This window comes from Agelaius tricolor, unplaced genomic scaffold, assembly GCF_023055355.1.
Source record: "Agelaius tricolor isolate 1412-34295 unplaced genomic scaffold, bAgeTri1.0.p SCAF_5, whole genome shotgun sequence".
Taxonomy (NCBI): Eukaryota; Metazoa; Chordata; class Aves; order Passeriformes; family Icteridae; genus Agelaius; species Agelaius tricolor.
This window is the reverse complement of record NW_027269265.1, coordinates 52,997,423-53,015,567: the sequence shown is the minus strand read 5'-3', so window position 1 is coordinate 53,015,567 and position 18,145 is coordinate 52,997,423. Positions and strand designations below refer to the sequence as shown.

The window sequence follows — 18,145 nt, the reverse complement described above, 5'->3', positions numbered from 1 at the left end:
CGGTTTGTCCTTCTCCTTCCTTCGCCGTTTAAAATTCCCAGTGCTTTTGGAGACTTGGCAGCACGGGATTTTGAGGGGTGTTTGCTGTCACACGTGCAGCCAGGCACCGTGACACGAGTCTGGTGGCATTGGCAGGGTGTCAGCTCATCCCATGGGATGGCACAGCCGGCACGGTGATGCTGGGAGCGGGGAGGCTGTGGGATCCGTGTGTCTCGTGGCTCCCTCCTTCCTGTGCCAGAGAAGGGGATGCAGCCCAGGTGGGAATTTTCTCCTGCTGTATTCCCTGGGCGCTGCCCTGTTGCGGACAGAAGCGCTCCGGGAAAAGGCACGTGGAGAGCGGGTGGGATTTGTGTTAAACGCGTGGTGCTCAGGAATAAGATGATGCTTGGGCTCAGCTGCCGGGTGCTGCATTCCTCGTGTCCCAGTTCTCCTAAACAAAGGTATGACTAAAGAAAATGATGATTTTTAGGTTTTCCCCCTTTGTAAGGCACATCACAGGAGCGCTCACTGGCACCCATTGTTCTTCCAGCAGTTTTTGAAGGGCTTTCTCATGCTCAGCTTTGAAACTCTACAGCTCAGCAGCCTTGATTTTTTTTTTTTTTTAATGAAAGATCTTGGCTTTTAGAGGCTGCCTGTATCTCAATATTTCAAATTATTTACGAGGCTTTTAGAAATAAAAAGCAGACGTTTTCCTCTCATTGATTGGAATAAAACTGCTTTGCTGGCAGCTGATTCTTCAGTGTCTGAATTATCATCCTTGAAATAAAATCTCAGTGCTAGGGAAGCATCGAGATCCCAGGCATTGCTTCCTACTTACACCGTGCCTGGCCTTCTATTGTTCCTGCCTGTGGCCTGTGGGAAGCACGGAAAATCGGGAGCTTCAGCCAGCCTTCCCGCAGCACAGCATTATCCGGTGCTCGTCTTCATTGTGTCTCCGGGTGCGTGCGGAATACCTGGAACAGGCTTAAATCGACAGCGGGGGAGAGCAGTGGGCAGTTCCGGGATGCGAGGGAAGGGTGGCTGAGCCGAGCTGAGTTTCGGAGGCAGGAGGGAGCGGGCGGAGGAGCCGCGGGGAGCGCGGCCGCCGGCGGATGCGGCTGGAGCTGGGAGCACCCCCGCGCTCCCGGTTCCACATCCTCGCCGGGAGAGTTCGGTGAACTAACGAGCATCCTAACGGGAAACGGACCGGGGCCACGTCCCTGAAATCCCTTCGGGAGCGCTGCTTCTGCTAGGGCATTTGGCAGGTTGAGCGTGTTCTCGCTGGCTCAGGGTTGGGAATTCTGTGGAAAAAGAGCAGGATTTGAGGCGGGGTGGAGAGGAGCATCGAGGTCTCTGCTGAGGGAGGATGGAGAGGCGCCGGGGGAAATGCAGGCAATGAGGATTAAGCTGCAATAATCACATATTGATAAATATGAATGGTTTGGAGGGAGAGGAAGCAGGAAAGTGCAGGCTTGTGGAGGGAACTAGTGGGCAGCAGGAGGTTTATTTTTAATGAATAAAAAACTCGTAAGAAACAGATGCAAGAGGCATGTTTGGGTTTGTTCCTTTGTTCAGCTCAGCCAAAGTCAGTGGAAGGATTCAAGGTTGGAGATGGCTCAGAGTAAGGAGACAGAGCAGCTCTCTCCAAGGTGAGCAGGATAGTAAAGGAAAAGGATTTGGCAGGTATAATCACGTGTAGACAGAGAAAAAAGAGATTTTATTAAAATCCTGGCCAAATGCCAGGTGTCAGAACAGATACGGAAATGCTGAGTTGGGCAGGTAAATCCCAACCCGGGAATTCCTTAGGTTTCAGCAAATGGCACAAGCAACAGAAGCAAACCAAGTATTTTGGGGATTTATTCCTTAAAAATTACTTGGTAACCCTGACTCTGTGACATGTCCCTAATTCCTGGAGGTGGTGATTACCTGGAGATGGCCCCTGCAATAACCAAGCATGTGGTGGGCAGAGCTCCTGGTGAGGGGGAATATGCAGTGCCTGCTGGCTGCCCCCCTGTTCCTTCCCAAGAACTCTGTCATCTTGTCCTTCCTAGATGCTGGATTTCATCAGGGATCTCTAGGGATGTAGTTATGTGGGATTTCTACTGTCCTCCTTGTGTTTTGGTTGGAAAGAGGTGAATCCTTTCCAGTCCTGTTAGGGTAGACAGGGTGGTTGGGAAGCGATGTTTAACCAACCTTCAAAAAAAAACAAAAGCTGTTTTCATTTTCATTTCTTCACGGTTCTGTTTCTTCTTGTATAGTGGAAGAGGACCCAGGGAAAAATTCCCACTTGAGAATAAATTGCCAGCTTTGCTGGAAGTGCAGTCCTGCCACCTCTGGGGCTGTAGAGGAGTGGTACAAACCCTGTCCCTCTCTGTGTCTGTGGGTCAGGATCAGTTACCAGGAATAACTTCAGCCTAGGGATGAAGTTTTGGATGCAAGTAGCTTAATTACAGTGCGAATGGAGCATCGCTGTCTGTGCTCAGCCCACATGTGATCTGCTGCAGTTCTCCTGCCTGAAACCACTAATGAGCTTAAGAACTCCCCTGTTTTCCCAGCGCTTAACAAAAATTAAATCCTTCCCTCCCAACAAAACTGGTCGCGTGCTCAGCCCGCTGCTTTCATCAGGAACAATGGGTGAGCGCTGACCTTCCTGAGATGCCACCTCAGAGCTCGTTACTGAATAATTAGGTGATCCTTCCCCTTCCCACAAAGCTCGGGGGCTGTTTTTTGTATTGATAACGTGACATATCCCAAGGCTCGGCCTTGAATTTCAGGCGCTGGGCTGTTCCAAACTCCATCTGTCCACTAAGTGAATGTCAATCCAATTTAAGCTTGCATATGTTTCCAAGGAAACCATGGGAGGCAGTGGGGAGAAATGGATCATGGAGGGGCAGGGAGGCTAGCGCAGCAGCAGCACTTTGACTTTTCACTATTTAAATATAATTAAGCCGCAGTTCACTGTAATAACCCTATATAGAGGAGTGTCTGGAAGCCTTGAGGGTCAAATGGTTGATCTTGGAGTAGCCTGTGTTATGTAAAACAAACACAGTGAATTTAAAAATAAGAAAGGAAAGTGGCCTCAAGGAAGGTGGCTTCAGGTGCTTCTGTGAGGCCTCAGTCCAGCTCGTAGAGCTCTGCACTTTCTTATGTAGATCCCAAAATCATTTAGGTTGGAAAAGACCTCCAGGATCATCAGGGTCTACCTGTGGCTGATCACCGGCTTGTCAACCAGAGCAGAGCACTGAGTGCCATGTCCAGTCATTCCTTAGACACCTCTAGGAATGGTGACTCCACCACTGTCCTGGGCAGCCACTTGCAATGCTTGAAATCATGGGTTTGGGTAGTGAGGTCCTAATTTTCTTTCTCTCAGGCTGGAGAGCTCATGCAGCCATATAAAAACCTGTCCAGCCCTCAGCTGAACAAAGCAAGCTGTGAATGGACCCAAAGGAGTCATCATATGTGCATTTAGACCCCCACGAAAATATAAATGGAAAGTGTTTAGATAAATTGAGGACCAGTGTCCCTGTCAAGTTGAAAGGGCCAGGTTGGATGAGTCTTGGAGCAGCCTAGGCCGGTGGAAGGTGTCCCTGCTATGGGGGTTGGAATGGGATGATCACTGGGGTCCCTGCCCACCCAAATCATTCCAGGATAAAACATCTTAATGCTGCACACTGATGTGCTTGTGTTTGGAGGGCAGTAACTGTGACAGACCTTGCCTGGGGAGCAGGAAAGTTGGTGAATATTTGGGTATTTGCTCCTGATCCCTCAGATAAGCTGCAGGTGCTGTGGCTCCCTAAAGGCTCATCCTTCACCAGAGGTGTGAGAACTTCCAGGCACAGCCCAGCTTGAATAGAGGCATGGAAGGAAAGCTGTGAGGTGACACTGAGCAGGAGGAGGCCCCAGAGGTAATTTGGGGTCTGTTCCTTTTGCAGACCCCGTGTCAACCCCAGCAGAGACCTGACAGAAGTTGTGGCATCCTCTAGGAAGTGTCACTCAGCTCTGCTGGTGCTCCCATGTGTGGGGCAAAGTTGTAAGCAGGGTAGGAAGCAGCAGAGCTGGAGACTCAAACGTGGACTTTGTGCTTGGTTTCTGTTCAGAAGAAATGAGGGTTCCCCCGCCCCGTTTCCAGGAATTCATCTTGAACTGAGAGTTTAAATGCTGCAGAAAGCCGGGGCTGTAAGTCTGCCTGGCTTTCTGAAGCAAAGCATGTTTCTACCTGCTAATACAGCTGTTAAATAAAATGTTTATCTTAGTTATTGAAATGAAGAGCGAGGAGCTAGCTTTGGATCTCTAAAATGGGATATTATCTGTCATTTTACTTTGAAGAATGCTGCTGCCTTAAAATGTTTTACTGTGACAAATAGCTGTAGCTGAAATTCTAGTGTCTGGGGATATCCTGTGTGGATACATCTCTCCTTGTGCACTGTAACTGCAATCTGAGACAGAAACTCCTCAGCTCTGAGCTCTGTGCAGCTGTTGTCCAGCATCGGATCCTCTTTGGATCAAATCTCCTGAGATTTGGACTGCCAGCAGCAAAACTGGCCGAGGGGAGGTGTGTGCTGGGCCCGGGCACTGGGAATTGTCCTTGGGCCGAGCTGTGGGATAGCAGGGGGTTCTGCCTGCTTGGGGGGGGCTTTGCAGCACATTCCTCCTTATCAGCTGTTAACCCTTCCAATCTGGGCACAGCCTGGGAAAGCAGAGCTTGCTGCAGCTTGCTTGGATCTTCCAGCAGCTCCTAGAAACTTCCTACCAGCTCTCCCGACATTCGACCGGTAGCTGCGAGCGTCTCCCGCTGCCACTTTGGCTCTGCTTCAGCTGGCAGCTCATGCAGCTCAGGAATCCCTCTGGGATCGCTGCTCCACTCGCATTCCCCATGGTCTGGCTTCACACATTGTCTCCTTGTGCCCCATTCCTTGGAGCCTGGCTCTCTGAACCATGTGCATCTTTTACCCTTGTGGTCCTGTGCAGGTGACTGGGATGGATGAGGGCAGTTTTCCCTTCCCCATCCCTCTAATCCATGTATTGAACACCTCAATGTGCAGTCAATGTGCTCAAATCCTGTAGCTGATAATGAAGGGGATGATTCTGGTTCTTTTTTTGTTTCTCTGCTTGTCAGTGCCAGGAGTTCCTCAAAAGTTTTGCTGTTTTCTGCCCTACAATGAATATTCTCCTCGAGGCTGGAGGAAGCACATGGGGGGTGGTTTTGCAGTATCAGAGCATCATTTGGCAGAACAGTACTTGTAGGACTCTTCTCCCTGCTACTCAGCACACCTGGATGTTTTGAAGCCACAGCCTGACTTCAAGGGATCTTCCTGAAAATTATTTGGAGCACCTGTGGCATTTCCATAAAACTAGGCTGCACTATTTAAAAGCTTTGTGGTTCCCCAGAGGAAGTTGTAATTAGGCTCCTTTGCCAGAGAGCTGATGGTTTATCCTCTGGAGTTCCCACTGGCTCCATGGTGACCTGCACTGCTGGGAGAATAGAAGCATTCAGCATCCCCCCAGAATTCAACCAAGAGCTCTTGGGACCAAGGCTGTTACTTAGTCACTGTTCTTAACCATTCCTGATACTCTTAAGTTTATTTCCTTCCTGGCTGTGCAAGGTGCAGTGAAATCCAAGCAATATTTCAATGTGATGGAGTCTGTAAGACCCACCTTATTGAAGAAGTCTGATCCTAGCCCTGGCTAGGAGAGCTGAGCGTGTTTAATTGCTGCCTTTCCGAACGGCCGAGCGGCATCACGCCCGTGTGGGTCGATAAATGCACCTTAATGAGTGCATATAAACCAGATCACTCCCAGCACGGGCTGCAAACCCTGTCCAGTCTGTTTAAAGGTGCTATTTGTTGCCTTGGCTGATCAAACCTGGGGCACAAGCAAAGGTGTGTGTTTAAACACACCTCTAACGATGTGGGTAAAGGATGAAAGAACTGGGGCAGCTCCTAATGGGAGTTAAACGGGCTCTCATGGAAGCAGCGTTCCAGCAAGCTGGGTTTCTCCTTGTCTAAAGTGGCTGAATTGCCTATGTTTGGCTTGTGGTTCCTGGGATTTTAACATGTTACAACATCCAGCTTCTGCTTGAGTTTTCCCTCACCAGATTTCTGATCTGTGCCAGCTGCTGGTTCCTAGAAACGCTCCTCTGGGTCAACTCAGGACCTTTGGCAACACTGAGTCCCCTGCTTCCTGGGCTTAAATGATCCAATTGGACCCAAATTTAAATGATTCCTCTGCTAACACCCTAGGAATTAAGGAACTGGTTCTCCTTGGAGGTGTCAGCTGTTGCAGCACAATTCAGCAGCGCTACATTTCCTCGAACTGACCTAGTACCTGAAACCAGTTGAGTTGTGAAATTTTAAGTGGAACTTCTTCACTTACTTTGTGAGTTACTGATTTGTAAATACTGTCTCTGGTACTAATGAGAGGGAGGAAAGGGTTTAAAGCAGCTTTAGGTAGGCTTGGCAGTTCTGCCTTGGCTAAAACCATGTCACCAGAAGATGCTTGAATATGCACCTCTATTTTTGGTGGTGATTGGTCCTGTATTTTGTGAAGGGAAAAAAAAAATCGTGTATTTTCAAGCCACTTCTAGACTTTTATTCCAGGAGTTCCCAAACCATTCTATGATTCATGGAATGCCAGAATGTTTTGGGTGGGAAGGGACCTTAAAACTTATCCATTTCCACCCCCTGTCATGGGCAGGGATGCCTTCCACCAACCTGTGCCAGGGCCTCACCACCCTCACAGGGAAGAATTAGATTCTCTGATTCTAGTTCAAACCCAGTAAGGTTGGCTCTGGATTTAAGCTCTGTTCAGCATTCAGTGCAGCACTGTGGTTTACAAGACATCAGGGAAGGAGAGGGTTTGGTTCCAGGAATTGCACTGGGAATGCAAGAGTTCTGTAAAGTCTTTCTTTGACTTGAGTTTTGGATTGGGATTGAAACTCTCAAATGGAAAAATGCTCAGCATAACTCATCCTCTGTCACCTTTGTCCTCAGCTGGGAACGTGTGGGGTTAAAGCTGGTGTTTCAAGTGATGATCAGAAAGTGAGAATAAAGAAGTAGAAAGTCTGTTTTCTTTTGAAATGTCTGTTAAACTTTGAATAGAAAGAGGAATCAAAACCTTTGATGAAGGAAATCCCAGAGAGCTGTTGTGCTGTATGGAAAACTTGCAACCCAGCTGAGGGTGAAGTGGTGTGCTACTCCTTTTTAAACCATATAGAAACAGAAGGTATTTCCAAATGTAAGATGATACTGTCTGAAGTACTTATTCTAGAACTGAAAATAATTCAGGTAGCAGTTTTAGTCTGAAGAGCTAGTTCTGGTCAGTGTATTTCAACTGGAGATGAGTCAGAACACAAGAATCCTCGAAAATACTACATGAACTTGTTTTTTAACAGAACTTAGTTTTGCCTGCTTGGGCTTAAAGCTTCTGTGAATTTAAGTCGAGGTTATAAACATGCATGTCTGTTACATTTTCAAATTCAGGCTGCCTTTTGCACTCCTCAGAGATGATAATTCCTAGAGTCCCTACTTGGAACCATAGTGTGAAGGATTTGGTCACTGAGGTGGGGCAGAGGCAGTTTTGAGGGACATTGAGGTGAGGAAAATAAGATGAAGATTATTAAAAGGAAAAAAAAAATGTTTAAATCAAACACTTAGTTTAATGTCATGTAGAAGGAATGCCTTGCTCTTCCCTGAATTTCTTGCATTTCTTTTATCTCCCCTAAAGCCACTTTTGAACTTGTGGAGTAGGAATGTCTTTGGATCCTGAGGGTGCCGTGCCCACAGTTCCCAGTCAGGAGAGAGTTGAGTGGAGACCTTTGTGGGAGAGAGGTACCCGAGGGAGGAGAAGGGAAATCCACATCCAGAGATAGGATGGCAGTGACAGCTCCGTGACATGGAGAGGAGCTGGCAGGGATGCACCTGCCCTTGAAATTCCCACAGGCAGCACAGTTTGCAGCCGCACGTGTAGAACACAGAATCACGGCGCAGCTTGAATTATTTAAGCTCAGCAGCTTGAAGGAAGCTCCTAAAGCAGTCGTGGAAGGGTGTGATTATAATATATAGAAGAGCTTTAATATTTACTATAGAAAAACCTTACACCTTGTTCTTCAAAATAAAGCCTTGGGAATAATTTGTTATTCCGTTTTGCCCGTGGAACAGGAAGGGTGCCAGAGCTATCTGAGCAAAGTGACATGTGATTGATATTTTACCAGACTCAGCCTTCTGCCATGAAGGAATCGAGTTTGCATTTTGCATATATGAAAAATCAGATGAGCAGGGCTTGTGTGGGTTATTTTTTTTAAAAACCTTGATTGGCAAAGCTTGTGCTTTTTCTATAAACACGACTGCAAAAGCTGTCCCGGAATATTTTTGACTTGGTTTTTCAAACTACTTATAGGCATGTTTTAGGGTGTTGTTGGCATAGCTGTCACATGGCAGCTTTGTACAGAACCTATTTAAATTTGTAACAGGCACTTCTGTGTAAAGGGGTGGTATTTAATATATCTGGTATTTTATAGAGTCAGAGAATCCTAGAATTATTTGGGTTGGAAGGGTCCTTTAGGGTCATCTCGTTCCACACCCTGCTACAGGCAGGGACACCTTCCACCATCCCAGATTCCTTCAAGCTCTGTGCAGCCTGACCTTGGACACTTCCAGGGATGGAGCAGCCACAGCTTCTCTGGGCTTGATCTGTGCCAGTGCCTTCCCATCCTCACAGGGAAGAATTTCCTCCCAATATCCTGTCCAACCCTGTGCTCTTGTCAGTGGGAAGCTATTCTCCCTTATCCTGGCACTACCTGCTCTTTCAAAAAGTCCCTTTCCTTCTTGTTGCTGCTGTTCCTTGGGATATTTCAGGATTGCAATATCTGTGTAAGCTTCAGCCTTGTCGTTTTGCCAAGTGGTCTGGTGTGCCCCTCCCATCCTTTCCCGTGTCTCTCTTGCCTAATCTCTGGACTCTGAATGCCTTCATTAAAAGGAAACCTTAGTAACTAGTTCACTGGGGAGTGATGCAGCAAAAGCCAAGTGTCAAAGCATCTCTTTCCATCAAATTGTCAGCCTGGAGACAAGCTCAGCCTCATTTCCACCCCCACATCCTTGTACTTACCTGCAAATGCCAGGGAATTCCTTTGCCCTACCCAGGCTTTCCTTTGCAGCAGCATGCTTAAGGCTGATTATCCATAGTTCTCCATGGGTTGCTGCTGCAGCTGGGAGGCTCCTGTGGGAAGCACAAGTGATGGATGCTGTTTGGGAATTGCCATATGCTCTATCACACTCTAGAATCCATTAATTCCAAATTTCCTTCTCCTCCTGGTGCATCCCTCCCTAACTTGTTGAAAAGCAAAGAAAATACATCCCCTCTTGAGAGTAGGAAGGTAAGCAAACTCTGAGCAAACTAAGGGCACAGAAACAAATCCTGGTCTCTACTTCCAGTTTTTTACTGGCTTTGGAGTGGGCTTGGAGTTTTGGGGAAGCAAGGATAGTTTTGCCTGTAAGTACAGATTTTGCATCTCTTCTGCACAGAGTGAGTATGGAACTGTGGCTGTGCCGTTGCCTCTCGAGCTCTGACCCCACTCAAGCCAATTTCAGTGGGATTTGGGAGGCTGTGAAGAGCAGAAGAGGCACCAGAGGTACCAGAGACACACAGAACAACGCTGCTTTATGTAGGGGTCACAAGAAAAAGGGCTTGTGACAGCTCTTGGGGTGGAAATCTGCACTTTTTCAAGGCATAGGAAGTGGTTTTGCCAGTGTTTTGATCACGGGTGTTCAGTGAAGGCTTTGCTTTCAGAAACTTGGGGTTTGCTTTAATGCAAGTATGTGCCAGACCCCAAAGTTTTGGGGCTCCAAACTTCGTCGGGGTTTGGTGCCTGATGTTGGAGTTCCTGAGGTCACTTATCTGTCCCCACATTCGTTTTTCACTTCATCATTACCTGGCTGTTTTGCTGGGTGGCAGCCTGTCACTGGCAACATGACACAGTGTTACAGCTTCTTACCGTCGGTGTAAAGGGGAAAGGCAAGCCGGTGCCTTTGAGAAAGGTGTGCTTTTCCCGGGGTTGTGTTTATTGCCCAAACAACCTGCCCTGTTGCGGATTTTGAAGAAATATCCTGTGACTCTCCCCCACGCTTGTACATTGTTCACTTCCAGTGGTGTTTTCTTGTTTTTCCCCTTATTTCCCCGCCTCTTTTCCCACCTCATTTTCACTCCCATTTCCCCCCACTTTTTCACCCCCCATTTCTTTGCACCCCCCATTTCTTTTTATCCCCCTCTTCTTTTTCCCCCCCTCTGCTCTTCCCCCTGTTTTTCCCCTTTCCTCTTCCCTGAGAATGCCGCTTGCTGAGGCTGCGGAGAGTGTGAGAACAACCAGAGAAATGCAATTTTGGCTTCCCCAGACAGAGCACTGCCACTAGGCAAGATCTGAAACCAGATAACCGAGACTGAGCCAGACCTTCCCAAGGAATCAGCCGGGGAGCTCCTCGGGGGTGTTCCCAGCTGTGGCTCCGGGCAGCACGGGTCAGGCTGCGCCCGGCCGGATTCGCTCCCTGTCGGACACATTCAGCACTCGGGGTGTGGAGCCCCGGGCTCTCACTGCAGTTGCCTGTGATTTATCACGGCCACACACGGGCTGCAGAGCTCCCAGCCGGGTGGTGGAGCACACACGGCTTTCGCAACAGGGGGATAATTACGGGCGTTGGAGCAGGGAGTGAAGCAGAGCCCAGTCCGGGACAGCTCCCAGAGATCCTCTCGGCTGTGCCGGAGTTGCCCCACATCCCTTTTTATGAGCCTTTTGGAAGCTGTGGAGACTGCGTGTCCACATGGCTTTTCAGGAGCTGCTGGCAGTGAATCATAGAATCCTCAAACGGTTTGAATTGGAAGGGATCTTAAAGATTCATCCCCCTGCCATGGCCAGTGACACCTGCCACTATTCCAGGTTCCTCCAAGCCCCATCCATCCCTTCCAGGGATCCAGGGGCAGCCACAGCTTCTCTGGGCAACCTGTGCCAGTGCCTGAGCACCCTCACAGGGAAGAATTTCTTCCCAGTATCCCATTTAACCCTGCTCTGGAACAATGGTCAGAGCTATGCTGATGAGTGAGAGAAGCCAGCCCTTGCTGCAGCCTAATAAGCTCTGTATAAACAGTTTCCTCCAGAGCATGTGAATGATGGAGCTTTCAATGGATCTCAGGAGAAAAATCAGGACTGGACCCTGGGAAGACAAATTGTAGCTTCCAACAGCTACAGATTTTCTGAATGTTTGAGAGGGAGGCAATGTTTCCACTCACAGGACGTGCATGACATTCAAGGAACTCAGCCTGGGATACCTGATGCTGCTGCGATTTATCCGGATTTCCCAAAGCTCCTGCAAGGCTTCTTCCATGCAGCACGTTCCTTAGAGCACTGGGAATTACTCGCCTGCAAAAGCAGCAGGGAGGAAGGAGCCAATCCTCCAGACACTCACAGTTGTAGGGCTGTTGTCACAGCAGAAGCTGTTCCAATGGAAATGGATAGACAGGATTCGAGTAGATGGGGCTGAGAGTCATCGGAGCGGTGCCGTGCGTGGAGAGGAGGATTGGTGTTGTCGTAACTCTTTGTGTGTTATTGAAGTGCCAAATGGATTAGGAGCTTTAAAAGCTTTAATTTCTGTGCTTTTGGCATCGTCTCTTGGAACGCGCGCATCTCTGTAGTGAAGCTCTGGAGAGGAAATGGGGCTTGAAGGGGTAGTCCCAGACTAGTTTCTTCTAATTTCACTTGCAATCAAGTGCTGGAGAGAGAGAGACAGATGCTGCAGCTGCATGATTACAGAACATGCAGCTGTTATCCCACTTGCTTCTTTTCCTGCTAATGAGGCATCAACTCTCTCCTGAGTTTGCTGTTTGGGTAATGGATTTATTCTAGCACTAAACTAGAAGTGGTTTTCATTTTTCTTTATTCTGATCTGGTTTGGGTTCAGCAGCTGGAAAGATGGTTTTTCAGAACCAGTCTGGTTTGAGGAAGGAGTTGCCCAGAGAAGCTGTGGCTGTCCCATTCCTGAAAATGTTCAAGGCCAGGTTGGGTGGGGTTTGGAGCAACTTGGGCCAGTGGAAGGTGTCCCTGCCCACGGCAGGGAGTTGGAATGGGATGAGCTTTAAGGTCCCTTCCAATCCAAACCATTCTGTGATTTGTATGATAAGGAGGCAGCAATTCCAACTAGCTTTAAAGTGCTTGGTGGACTCTGCATGCAGCTGGATAGACTGAGCTGCTTGAAATTTTAATTTCCAATGCCTCAATGTCTTCTCACCATTAATCCAGTTCCTCAGCCACGAGCAATAAATGGGTGGTTCTGATTTAAGTATCTTTCAGTTCTTCACATTGTCTTGCACTTTCTTGGAGACTTCTGGGCACAGGCAGTTTTTCTGTGCTTTGTGAAGCAATACAAAGGTGGAGAGAGGATGAAGAGCTCTGCCACTCTCCCTTCCCAGCTGGCAGGAGCACAATAGTCGCTGGAAGGAAGCTCGGCAGGACTCTAATTTTGAGGAATGATGCATTTGCCTGTCAGAGGGCTGAGTTTGAGCTGTGTTCAAAAGCTCTGTCTCTGTGTTGTGCTGAGGGAAGAGGAGGGATTGCTGGATCCCAGGTGAGCTGGGAGCAGGGGCATCCCCCTCACAAAGCAATCCATGCAGTGCAGGTGATTGTGGAGGTGTGGAAAAACCTCTGAGTAGTCCATACTGAGGATAGGTTTTGTTCCATAGGTGCTGGCACTGAATCATAGAATCCTGCAATGGATTGGGTTGGAAGGGACCTTAAAGCTCAAACAGTTCCACCCCCTGCCATGGGCAGGGAGACCTTCCACTATCCCAGGTTACTCCAAGCCCCATCTAACTTAGCCTTGGACCCTGCCAGGGATGGGGCAGGCACAGCTTCTTTGGGCAGCCTGTGTCAGGGTCTGACCACCCTCACAGGGAGTTTATTCCTAATATGCCATCTAACCCAGCCCTCTGTCAGGGTGGAGCCATTCCCCCTTGTCCTGTCACTCCAGGCCCTTGTTCAAAGCCCCTCTCCAGCTTTCCTGTAGGCCCCTTCAGCTACTGGAATGGACAGTTAAGTCACCTCAAAGCTTCTCCAGGCTGAACAATCCCAGTTCTCTTACACCCCCTTCCCTCAGTCTCTCCCAGCCTTTTCCTAACTTTAGAGCATCTATGGCATGAACAGTCACAGCTACAGCACCCAGTTTTTAGCAGTTACTCCAACTCATGAGAGCACGAATTCCCCAGGACATGTGGTACTAGTCTGGGTCAGGCTCCTGCCTTTGGAAACCTGAGAAGAACAAGGTGTCTGATACTGGGTTTAAGGCAAACCATGGTTTTTTGTTTTGGGATTTTTACCAGAGGCTCAGTCTCTCAGTAGGGACAGTAGGAAATAGGATGAAAGTTGCAAGGAAATCACTGGTCCATATAGCCTGGGAAGAGTTGTCCTCCCCAGGGCACATTCTGCAGGATACCTGTTCAGCCTCTGCCAAATCCTGCTCTGCCTGATCTATTTTTAAAAATTGTACTCCTCTTCTAAACTCGAGAGGTTGCATGTGGTCAGTTTAGCCTTTTGTGCAAGAATAATTCAATTCTGGAGGAAATTCTATCTGACTTGATCCTCCTAATTCCCAGAGCCTGATTTTCTAATAAGAAAAATGTAGACATATATAAGTGTTTGTTCCCCACCAAGCTCTCCTCCTGGGGCACCAGCCATGGGATATACCCTGTTTAAGGGGGTGAAGGAACTCAGTCACCCCAAAAACACGTTGCCAAGAGGATGTCATCTAAAAAAGCACCATGCAAACCCCAGCGGGTTTCAATTCCTGAATTTCCCTTAGTTAATGCATATATAAGTAAGGCAATTAAAACACATTGGGCTTATTTCAAATAGATAATCTAATTATCAGCTTGATTAAACCATATCAAATGAACAGTTCTTGTAATTCGGGAGCTTTGTTCTAATCACTGCCAAAGCAGTAGGAGCTTTAATTAAAAGCCTCAAAAGTGGCAGACCAGTGTCAATTGAGGGGAGTTACAGCCTGAATCCTGATTGCAGGGAAGAGCAAACCCATCCTAGGTGGATGCTGATAAAAAGATCAGATCTTTACTGCCAATAAATGGAATTTGACCATTTTGTAAATACCATTGAATGAAAGTAATTGTCCTTTGCTGCTGTTTCTGGTGCTCAGAGACAGACTTCATTAAATCTATTCCACTATCACTCATTTACACTGACATTTTTAATGTCTGTAGGTTGGTATCACCCAGCCATATCCTGTCTCAGCCTTGGACCTCCAAGCTGTAGACTGCAGAATTTCTTAATTAAAAATTGGGTGCTGGATAACTCAGGAAGCCCAGGCTTCTTTTTCCTGCCATGAATGTATCTTTGGGGCCCCTCTGCCCATTGTGATTTGGTGTTCAATGCCCACAGCTTTTATAAAACACAACTACAGGGAATGACAAGAGCAGTGGGCAGCCAGGTTCCAACCTGCACAGAGATTTGCATGTATTTAATTTATTAATGTTGGCAGGTCTCTGCTTAATAGCCCAAGTTTTCTTTTCACCTGAGTAGGTGGACTTTTTGTTTTTCTTTTGCCTAATTGTCTCAGAAAATGAAACTGGAACAGCCTGCCTGTATCAACATGCAGGCAGTCACAGGCCGGGGGTTATTTCTGCTCTGTGCCCTGGACCAGCCTTCAGATTTTGGAGATTTGATGGGAATTTGTAAGATGTTAGGAACAGCATCGGTGGAAGAGTGAGCTGGGTGGACAGCTCTCTGTACGGACCCAGCTTTCCCCAGCTGCTGTGGCATTTGCCATCACCACCTTGCTTTTAATTACTGTCGTGTTCCATGGCTTAATATTAAACCACATCTAATTGCATCCTGTCTCTTAATTGGCTTAACTGGCCATCACCCAAATAGACTCTGCTGTATAGAAACAAGCTTCCCCAAATATTTCCTAATTGGCAGTTGGTGCTTTGTGAGGAGATGGGACCCTCTCAGCGATATTAATAGATGTTTTCTCCCGTTCGTTCCCAGGATTGGACATTGATCCTATGACGCATGCCCGGAAAAAACAACTTTTCCTTCTGAAACATCCAGCTGGTTCTGCTGGCCAGGCCTCGTCGCCAACAGGCAGCAGGAGGATGGACAGGGCCAACGCAGAGCAGCGGGATGGAGATGCCTCGAAGGCTCCAAAGTGTCCCAGTGGGTTTGTAGGGAATAACAAAAGCAAGAGTTTGCGCGAAGTGCAAAAGACGTACCCGCTGCGGAGGCGGCTGCTCCCCTCGGTGAGCAAAAAGACCTGCAAGGTCCTTCTCACCAGGCTGGAGGATGTGGCTGGCTCTCTGTCCAAACAGACCCCGAGCTGTAAAAAAAAGCACCTTGCCAGCTGGGTTGAGGGTTTAGGATCTGCTTTGTTCTCAGAACAAGTTCAGCCTGTGGGAGCGGGCAAGAGTGACTCATCCGGGGAGAAGTGCACAGTAACTTATCCCGGGCCGGAGCAGGACTTTGATCCTGCTCCCTCGGAGCCCAGGAAGCGCCGGCTGGCCTCGCTGAACGCCGAGGCGGTGAACAACCTCCTGTTCGAACGGGACGATGGCTTGTTATCCGGCAGGCGCTTCCGCAGGGACTCTGGGAAGGCTGCTGGGGACTGTACCCTCAAGGGCTTGCAGTGCAAAGCCGGTGACAACTGGCCTGCCCTGGAAAAACCGGCTGTGAAAACAGGGAAAGGAAAGAACCGGCATGAGCCCAGTCAGAAATGCAATAGCTGTGAGCATTCGCTGGATGAGGTCTTTGATGATGGGGCAAAGAGGGAGGATGGTGCCATCTCCTACCATCCCACCCCAAAGAGACTGGCCAGCCTGAATGCCGTGGCCTTCCTGAAGCTGACCCACGAGAAAGACCAACCCCTGAAACAGAGGAGTAAATCGGACGGGGAGGGCAAGTCCGAGAACCACTGTTCGAAATCTACACTCAAATGGGCCAAAGCCGGACGGAAGAACTGTGTCAAATCCAAGAAGGAAGTGGCTAGCTTAAAAATGGATGGGCAGCATGGCTGGCAAGGCCAGACCCTGGGCACGTTTGGGAAAGGGGAGCAGCGGGACTCTTCCAGGCTCTATGGGACAACAGAGCCCGTCCCCTACGAGTCGCTGTCTGGCTCCTACGCCAGCACGGAGGGCTTCTATCACAGACTGCCTTTGCTCATGGGAGGACAAGCTTCCATGAAGCCGGAGTATGGAAGACCTGGAGAGAAATCCCCAACCCCCAAACAGGAATTTCATCAGCCTTCCTTTCCCGTGCAGCAGTTCCCTCCCTTGCCTGTGCCCGGGAATCACGCGGATTGTGGATGTCTCTATGAATCCTCAGATCTGACTCCGTTGAACGGGTTTTATGTTTATTACGGCCAAAGCGGATACAGTGGCTATTCCCCCTGCTCCATTTATCCCAAGGACGAGCTGTCGCAGGCTGCGACCTGCGAGGGGCTCCTGGTATCTTCCGGTTCCTTGCCATCAGGTGCTCATTTCCAGCCCCTGCACTGGTGCAGCTCTCCGTACTGCTGCGGGGAGGGAGCAGCCGTGAGCAGCTACAGCGTCTGCGGCGTGGTGCATGTGCCGGAGGGCAGGATCGGCAGCGTGCATGCGGGACGGAACAGCTACCCCTACAAAATGCCTTTTGCAGCAGGTAAGGCGCAAAGTGCACGCAAATCCCGGCCGGCGTTCCTGGGAGAAGAGGGTGGCTCGGCGCGGTGCCTGCTTGCCTGGAGGCTGGTTCCCTCTGCGAGCAGTTCTCAGCTCCACAGCCGAGCTGCGGCTTGGAAGGGATCCGCCTTCCACCTCCCCTTCCCCCGTTTGTTTGCCCGGGGGGGTTTTCCCACTGAAAGGTCTTGTTGGTGTGGAAAGCAGAGAATCGGTGAAAGGATTTTGGCAGCGAGAAGTTGACTCACGGTTTGTCACGCTGGAGCTGAGGCTGAGCTTTGATCTGTGTAAAACGAGCAGGGTTCAGTTCCTGCACGCCATCCCGCTGTGCCACGCTGAGCCCAGGGTCGGGAGCACACCAGGATGAGTTACTCCCATCCCAAAGCCTCACTCTGGGGGCTGAGGCATCCTCACAGAGCCTGTGGAGAAACAGTCATTGCCTCTGCTGTTAGACTCTAGTAATGCCAGCTCCGGGCTGCAGGCTTTTTGGATTCCATGGATTGATCAGAGCTGGCAGGGCTGCATAGGGAGTTTCACTGTGGTGGTCTAAGTGCCAGGCACACTGTTAGTTTGGGAATTCTTGAGCCCATCTTCGCTCTCTGTCTGACAATGAAGCACTGGAATGAGGAGGGGTGAGGGGGTATGGAAATATCTTTACCTGCCTGGGTCTCCTCTGTCCCCGCCTGCTTTTCAGACTTCCTGTTTTCTCTTGGAGCTTTGCCTCTGCCATTGAAAAATACCTTTTTAAATATTTAAAAGTGGAGTACTGTGTGGGGGTTATCAGACACCAGTGCTGTATGTAACGCCAGGCTGGACAGTGCTGCAAACAGTTGGTCTGTAGAGGAGGCTGCTTTCCAGCTGCTGGGAGTGCCAGCGTGGGATCTTTCCACTAACCACGTGTTCCAGCCAAGAGCTGGCATGACTTACCCACTGAGAACAGATTTTCAGGTAGGTGGATGGAGTTTTGGTTCAAGCGAGGCTTTGTCATCTCCCGTTGTAGGAAGCTGCTGAAGCTCAGGAGTGTTTGGTTGAAGTGTAATTTCTGTTTTCTCGAAATATCCCCGCTGTCATGGTGCTGCTTCCTACAGCAGCAGCCAGACAGGGCTTGCTGGTGCCTTCAGAGCTCTTGAAAGGGGAATGCTCACAAGACAACCAGCTCAGCAGTGTGTTCTTGCCTGACAGTTTCTGTGTAGCGCCCCGAGGTCATACCAGTCTACTTTGTTCCTCAGCTTTTGCATGCTAGTGCCTCTGATTTTGTGCAGCCAGAAGGATGCAGGCAGTGCAGACAGAGTATTTTCCAGAGCTCAGCCCTCCCTGTGGATTCTGTGATTTCTCCTGGTGCTGGCAAGGGCAGCAGCAGTTCCAGGAGTGGGTATTTGCTAGTGTGTCACCCCGCTACTGAGATCTCCCTTGCTGTGATTTCCTTGCTGGGAGCAACTTGGATTTAAAAACCTATAACACCAGAATCATT

General features: G+C 49.1%; 1 protein-coding gene across 2 annotated transcripts in view; it reads left to right on the top strand.

Moving 5' to 3' along the window:
- BAHD1 (bromo adjacent homology domain containing 1) overlaps positions 1-18,145 on the top strand; it is a 35,424-nt gene that overhangs the window by 5,056 nt on the left and 12,223 nt on the right. For both annotated transcript variants that reach the window (XM_071428065.1, XM_071428063.1), the window contains exon 2: positions 15,017-16,660. In XM_071428065.1, coding sequence (XP_071284166.1) covers positions 15,034-16,660 — 1,627 coding nt within the window. In that variant the 5' untranslated portion in view covers positions 15,017-15,033. The remainder of the gene's footprint in view (positions 1-15,016; positions 16,661-18,145) is intronic.